Source organism: Carassius auratus, unplaced genomic scaffold, assembly GCF_003368295.1.
Source record: "Carassius auratus strain Wakin unplaced genomic scaffold, ASM336829v1 scaf_tig00214061, whole genome shotgun sequence".
NCBI classification, from domain to species: Eukaryota; Metazoa; Chordata; class Actinopteri; order Cypriniformes; family Cyprinidae; genus Carassius; species Carassius auratus.
In genome coordinates this window covers 45,928-53,897 of record NW_020527507.1, presented here as the reverse complement: position 1 = coordinate 53,897, position 7,970 = coordinate 45,928, and the positions used below count along the sequence as shown (strand labels likewise).

At 37.2% G+C, this 7,970-nt stretch overlaps 1 protein-coding gene across 1 annotated transcript; it reads right to left on the bottom strand.

Annotated features, from left to right (window-relative positions):
- Positions 1-791: 791 nt before the first annotated feature.
- LOC113091073 (uncharacterized) lies at positions 792-7,681 on the bottom strand (the record flags this gene model as incomplete). The annotated part of the gene is given in 3 exon segments (XM_026256495.1): positions 792-2,955; positions 2,957-6,672; positions 7,588-7,681. Coding segments are annotated over 3 exon segments (5,974 nt in total), but the record flags the coding sequence as incomplete, so codon positions are not given.
- Positions 7,682-7,970: the final 289 nt, after the last annotated feature.

Sequence of the window (7,970 nt, the reverse complement as noted above, 5' to 3'; positions counted from 1 at the left end):
TATGGTTTGATTCTATAGAGGAAGCTTGAAAAATGGCTAGTACATCCAAGGAACACAACATGTGAGCGCAAATTACCTATTTCCAACTTGAGGAGGAAGTGATGAAAAATTAAAGGTTTGCTTGAATCATAATTAAATAGATTTTCAAAGGTTGCAAAGATGCAAACTTAAAAAGATTTAAAGCCTGTACCAATCAACCCCTGTGTCAGCCAACCCAGTCTCCGTACCTACCCACCCCTAGGGAGCCGCCTCGTTTTATGTCTTGCCTCCCTACCCCCCTCTCCCCCACTGGCAGGCGGAAGCTTCACACATTTACTCATTCATATTAGATCACAACAGTGAAATGAGTATTGCCTGATGAAAACTATAGTAAGTTTGCACAACATTGACACTTATGCCTACTATATCTTTTGTATAAACATGATCTATTAAGGTTCCTTTTTCTGTGGTTGTATTTTGTACATGTTGATTGTATCCATGTTGTTCCAATAATTTCATAACTGTAGATGAAGTAACTATGTCTTCATTAAAGTCTCCCATTATCATTTTCTGTCCTGGATGCTTTTCTATCTCTTCAATGACATGTAATAGCTGCTGTCGAAACATGTCAATTTTATATGTATTGGGCCTATACAAAAGTGCAGCAGTCAAATTGACATGTGGAACTATAAAATATAAACATTCTAAGTTCCAGTACTCAGGAGTAAAAATATTACACTCAATTTTCTCAGAACAATACAACCCAACTCCACCCCCTCTCTGATGTTTTAATTCAGTATAAAGAGCTGTACTATTGTCATAACACTTAGCTCTTGGATTGTGCTTGAACACAAATTCTGGTATTTGTGGTTCTTGTGCTTTGTCATCAGCATTTAGCCAGGTTTCTGTCAAACAAATACAATCAGCATCCATTAAAACTGTATGTGCAAGAACATCCTGAAAATGAGCTTTCAGACTTTGTACATTAAGCAATGCTAATTTGAATCTACCAAGTGATTCAGTGAAACTGTCATTTTCCATAGACAATTTTGGCATATCTTTCATAGCCAACTCAATTTTATCATTACAAAATATGGCAGACTCTTTAAAGTCCTCAATTATTAATCCACTGAGAGATCTTACTCTGCTCAATGCAACATATGCTTGCCCTGCTGTAAAGATTTTCTTAAGTGATACAACAGCTCTGTCTACTGTGAGTCCTTGCACTTTATGAACTGTGCATGCCCATGCCAATCTGAGAGGAAACTGACGCCTTATACCACCATCATTTGTGACTTGATCTTCTTGTACTTCAATTACTGTTGAATTTTGGGAAAATCTATGGCGTGTTTTAGATCTCTGAATTTTACCGACATTTGGATCATCAAACTCCACGTGTATAGCTGATGGGAAATCATTATCATTGTTTTCACTTTCACTTATGTGGACAACTGTGCCAAACGCTCCATTGACAAGACCATCAGCAACCTCAATATTTTTTTTCAGCATAACTCTTGCTCCAATACCCAGGGAAACACATTTAGACAAAGATGAGTTGAAAACTTTTGCATGAAATCCAACTTTACGCTCCATTCGTCCAGTTTTTGAGTTTTTGACGTAATCTTGAGCGTTTATACTAATTGCCTCTGGGCAACATTCATGTAGCCTTTCAATGTTATATTTATCAACTTCAGCGTTTGTAGCAAATATGGGAATATCATTACACTTCTCTCCTGATTCACATTTTTTCAACATACCAATGTCATTGGTGGTAAGACATTCATTTTTCTTACGTACTCTGAGCCGATTTAACATTTCAGCAAAACTTGAATCTTGTTGTCGAACAACTTTAGTTAATTCAGCAAGTTCAAAGTTATTTTCCCATAGGTTCACTCCCTTTGTATCAGCATAGAGAGCGGTTCCTTTTACGGGAGGAAGTTGATAGAAATCCCCAACACAAAGAATACTGACTTTCCCAAAGAGAGAGTAGTCACCAGTTTGTTTTATTTGTCGCAGCCTTCCATGAATGTATGACAAAAGACGATGGTCAACCATGGACACTTCATCAATAATCAACATTTGCAAAGTACCCAATTTTGTACGCAACGAGTTTATTTTGTCATCGCTGAGAGGCTGATATGGCAGTCGGACATTTGCACCAATTGAAAGTTTATTATGTATAGTTCCCCCTCCAATGTTAAAGCTAGCAACTCCAGTTGAAGCTGTCAAAAGTACAGTAATGTCATCAGGATTCTCAGAAAGTTGAGATAATAGTCTGCAAGATTCATATTGTATTGCTTTAATTAGATGACTTTTTCCTGTACCTGCTCCACCAGTAAGAAATAATCGAAATGGTTCTGGGTTTTGTCCTAGTAATTTCTGTAAACACCATTTCCGTACTTTGTAGAACACAGCAGATTGTTCTTCGTTTAATGACCTTAGTAAATGCAGTGCCTCCTCTCTAGGCATTGTAGTGTGGTTTGTTTCAATGGTACACACAGTTTGAGGGTTTGCTGTAAGATCTGGAATAAGTTCTTGACTGTCATCTTCATCAAGCAACAGTTTATCCTTCATCAGTTCGATGCATTCATCACGCTGTTTTTCGATTTCAGGACAAATCTGGGCCCAAGCATCTTCCAAATCAATATCCTGTTCCAAAAGCTGTTTAGCTCTGTCTATTTTGTCACTTTCCTTTTCAAACAATGCTCTGTTGCCGTCAACAATCAATTTGACTTGTTTCACTTCAGAACCCATTTTTATGACACCGCTGTTGTAAAACTCCTCATATGTGTCATACTTGCTAGGCTTCAGATCAGAGTCATCATAATGTGGAAAGAAAAGCTGCAATAATGAATGATAATATTTTTCTGGATCTTTCGTGGGAGAAAATCTTGGATACCTCACTACTGCAGGTTCAGTCCGTGTCCTCCGTTTTACATGACCGTTATTGTTATTGAGTTTAATTATTTGATTTTCTGCTGTTTTTTTTTTGTGAGGAAACCTCTGATTTTGTCAGAACTCTGTACTCCGAACAAAAACTGGCAAGACATAGATTTTCCAGAGGTTCTTTCTCTGGTCTGTTCTTGTACCTTTCAGTGACGCTTGTCATCCACAAATAACTTTCATCATCAGACTGGTCATTTTCCATTTTGTTTTGGAGTATATGCAAAGGCAAACTCATCTTTACAGGGTTTTGTCCTATTGGAATAAATTGTACTTTACGGGAACATTCCTTCAAATGCATGCCTGTCAGCCTGTACACTGCCTCTTGAGCTGAAATTTCTCTGTTGTGAAGATAGATACTTCCCAACTGTTTTAATGATTCTTTAACTTCAAGATTTCCATTCATCGCTTCATTCTGCGCACGTTGAAGCAGGAGTCCCATTTCTTGTTCTGCTTTTGTAATGTAACTTAGTATGTAGACCACTACAGAAAAAGCATCTGTAACATACTGAATATCCATATTGCCTTGCCAAGCACGCATTAAATCTCTGTTATACTGATTTACCCAAACATCTTTTGGATTTCTTTTTAAGACAATACTTTTCTTTTTGGAACATTCGTTGTATGCTTTTTCAAACATAGTTTGATTAATCCCAATAGATGAAAAAAAGGCATCAACCGAATCAAAATTCACATCTGAATTTAAAGCGGTTTTCACTTTCTTTATGATTGCACTTGCTGTTGTATCTTCACCCTTGCCTTTTAACTCATCTGCATTGGTTTCTCTTGTAATGAAGGTCCGACTAGATGGCGGTCTTGGAAAATTAAATCTACAAACTGTATTTTTCTTACGACATGTTTTTGAATGTCTTGTACTGTGCTTCTGAACACTGTTCACTGTCTCGTAAAGTACAGTGTCATTTTCTGGTGGTGTCTCACAAGTGATGTACGTGTCAATAAAGTCAGCAACCAGAGCATCATTGTCTGCATCATGATCATTGAGCTTCGGAGCATTTTCCACCCAAAACAGACAGTGAACATGAGGAGAACCACGTTGTTGGAATTCAACACGATAAAAGTAGTCTTTTATCTTGCCAATAGGCTTGGCTGGTGACATTATGACATCTTTTAGAAAACAATGCCATCTGTGATCAAACATCCTTGCTGCAGTGACAGGATTTCGTCTTATGAGTCCACATTTTTCAGACCAGTCAAGCTCATCGACATTTATTTGTTTGCCCTCTTGCTTAATAATAGTGTTCAACATTTCAGGCCATCTCAGATCAGCAGAACTAAAAGATGCAAAAAAAGTAGGTATGCCTAGTTGTCTAATTAGGGCAAACAGATCTTTTTGCGTAGACATCCAATAGGGAGGTGTCCCTCTTACCGGTCTTAAGAACTTATATCCTTCATCATAATTTAATATTCTTTTCAAGGAATCAGAGTTTGTTAGCATATCTGCTGTTACTTTTAAGCAATTTTTCTCAGAGCCTTTCCTCAGTGCAATTGAGACATTGGATACAATTTGATCAAGTTCTGATAAATATTGTGCATAAAAAATGAAGTCTGTGCTCTGTGCAAAACGTCCATCTGCATTTAGTAATCTTGCATTCAGGTATCTTGACAATGTGATTTTTTCTGGTCTTTCATCATGGAATGTCGGGCCACCAATAGGATAGAGAACAGGGAAACACTTTGCCTCATTGGATTTATCGGATAGCAGTCTAATAGGACTGTTACCTTCAGCTGGTGCTACATTCAGCACATCATGAAAATGTTGATCTATTATCTCTGAACCCAGATCAACAGGTTGCAGCGATGTATCTGACAAAAGACCACTTTGTTCTTTAATATATGTTATGTCTTCTTCTGGATCATCTTGAACTACTTTGTCATCTTCATTTTTGTCTGTTACATCTTGTTCCTCCATTTCAAAATCATCATCACAATTCTCAACTTCATCGTCTGCATTCAAAGAGTTTATCCACTGCTCATTAAACTCCACATCATTATACCACTTGTTATGTCTCACCAAATAAGACAGTGCATGTCTGACATGATCAGTGCTGACATATTTATATTCATAATGGCCTTTATATGTTAATTTCCGTTTCAGTTTTATTTTTATCATGTGATCATCACATTCATTACGTGGAAGAATATTTGAGACAACTGCAGTATTAACAGGAACGGTGACGACTGGGCCATGACAGCCTTTCTGTTTTCCACGTGGAAGACAAAGCAACTTCATAAAAGGAATATTGCGGGCAATAAGATGTTCCTCCAATGAGTTTAGACCTTTTAGTTCTTTTGGAATGTCCACCAGATGCATGTTGTTGGCAATACTCTCTTCAGGCAATTTTCCACCCAGAATTTTACGATGGCATGTATAGCAAATCCACAATTTACAAAATGGATTACCTGATAACTGGCATTTATTTTCACATTCAGTATTGCATATGTGTAAATACTTTTCTGTAATACATCTTTCAGCCAAATCTGTAATTTGTTGACCTCTGATTTTATAGCAATCTCTTTTACATTCAATAACTTGTTTTCTGAACAATAAACGATGACAAACACTGCAAACAAATTCTGGGCCTGTACTGACTTCTTGATGAAACTGATTAATAGTGAAATCGATATCTTTCTGTCTGTCCTTCTGTTTTGCAGAAATTTCAGCTCTTTTTTGTATTATACTCATTCTGAAATTTTCATTGTCATGATATTTCTTTTTAGAGTATTCACGTACGCTTGCTTTAAAGGTGGGGTTTTTGCTGTATTTATTCTTTGAATATTCACATACACCTTCTTTAAAGTTCGGGTTTCCGTGATATTTATCCTTTGATCTTTCACGTTTTGACTGTTGTAAATTGATATTGCTCTTATATTTATCTCTAAGATTTTCCAGTTTTTTCTCCTTAAAATCACTGTCTTCACAGTATTTCTTTCTGATGTCCTCAATCTTTTTCTGCCTGTAATCACTGTCTTCACAGTATTTCGTTCTGATGTTCTCAATCTTTTTCTGCCTGTAATCACTGTCTTCACAGTATTTTGTTCTGATGTCCTCAATCTTTTTCTGCCTGTAATCACTGTCTTCACAGTATTTCGTTCTGATGTCCTCAATCTTTTTCTGCCTGTAATCACTGTCTTCACAGTATTTTGTTCTGATGTCCTCAATCTTTTTCTGCCTGTAATCACTGTCTTCACAGTATTTCGTTCTGATGTCCTCAATCTTTTTCTGCCTGTAATCACTGTCTTCACAGTATTTCGTTCTGATGTTCTCAATCTTTTTCTGCCTGTAATCACTGTCTTCACAGTATTTCGTTCTGATGTTCTCAATCTTTTTCTGCCTGTAATCACTGTCTTCACAGTATTTCGTTCTGATGTCCTCAATCTTTTTCTGCCTGTAATCACTGTCTTCACAGTATTTCGTTCTGATGTCCTCAATCTTTTTCTGCCTGTAATCACTGTCTTCACAGTATTTCGTTCTGATGTTCTCAATCTTTTTCTGCCTGTAATCACTGTCTTCACAGTATTTTGTTCTGATGTCCTCAATCTTTTTCTGCCTGTAATCACTGTCTTCACAGTATTTCGTTCTAATGTTCTCAATTTTTTTCTGTCTGAAATTGGAGTCGCTGTGGTATCTCTGACGTTCTCTTTTACTTTTAGAATACTCTTCTGTGTCATTTAATTTCCTTTTTCGCAAATTGCGACTTGTGCTCTGATCATCCACTTCAATGTTACATGCTTTTGAACAGACATTTTCTTGATGTTTATGTTTAACACAAGTAACAACTTCATAGTGATTTCCGTTGCAGTGCTTCAAATAGATTGCATTATCTGTAAAAACCTGTTCAGTAGGGATGTGTGCATTCCATCTGTCATCATTAAAGGTCATTACATTTATTTTTAAAAGGTCAGCTGCACAAAATAATTCCACATGACTGCCCCACGTTCCAGAAAAATTCATTTTAGACTGTGTCAAATAATCTTTCACTGATCTATACTCTTCTCTTAAATATCTCTCAAATTTAGAACTGTTAGCTTCAAGATGTTTCACAACTGCACGTCTAATTATCAGGTGCTTCTCTTGATTGCCACATACTGAGTGTGCTATTGATCTAAACATGCAATTACCATCCGATTTAATAGATATTGTTTTGCATGGTACTCCTAAAGAACCAAAATGTGTGCCTTCAACACCAATGCTTTCATTAGCCAGTCGTAAACGTGTACACAAAGCATCCTGATCTGCAGACATTAAAGGTTGGAAGCTGAACTCAGTACCTACTGTATCTCCAAAAATGATGTCATCATCTATTGATAAATGAGCGTCCTGCTCAGCAAATGTTACAGCTTCGAAACTGCGCTCAGCAGGCCTACGTACTGTCTCTCCAATAATTACGTCATCATTCATTGATAAATTAGCGTCCTGATCGGCAGACATTAAAGGCTGGAAATTCAACTCAGTGCCTACTGTACCTCCGATTACATCATCAGCGATGAATAAATGATCATGCAGCTTTCTCACATATGCAAGTTTTGGCTCTGTTTTCAAATGACTGTTTTTCTTACTTGAATCCAGGCATGTCTGATCCAATTTGCAAACACCGATTTGTTTGTTTACAAGTGTGTGTTGATCGTGATGTTTGATACACTTACTGTGCTCCGAGCTTGTAGATGAAACATGTGTAAGACTTGCTACTTTATCTTTACGAGTGCGTTTACCACACCGTCCGATACACTTACTTTCCATCTCGGTGGTTGCATGTGAAACATATTTGCCCCTGCCTTCTTGACCAGACTTAGAACTTGCCTCGATAGTTGTGGTCTTACCAATTACTGTTGCTTTCACAGAGGTCACTTCAAAATGTGTTCCCTGGGCATTCAGTGACAAGGCAAGGCTACTAACATGATTAAACAACATGTAGATGTCATCACAGTAAAGTATTATGCTTCTTCCATAAGGCTCAGGTAAACCTTTACCATTACGTGAATGGGGATCCACTAGAGCAAATACTGTCCCTGCCTTTATGACTGCACAA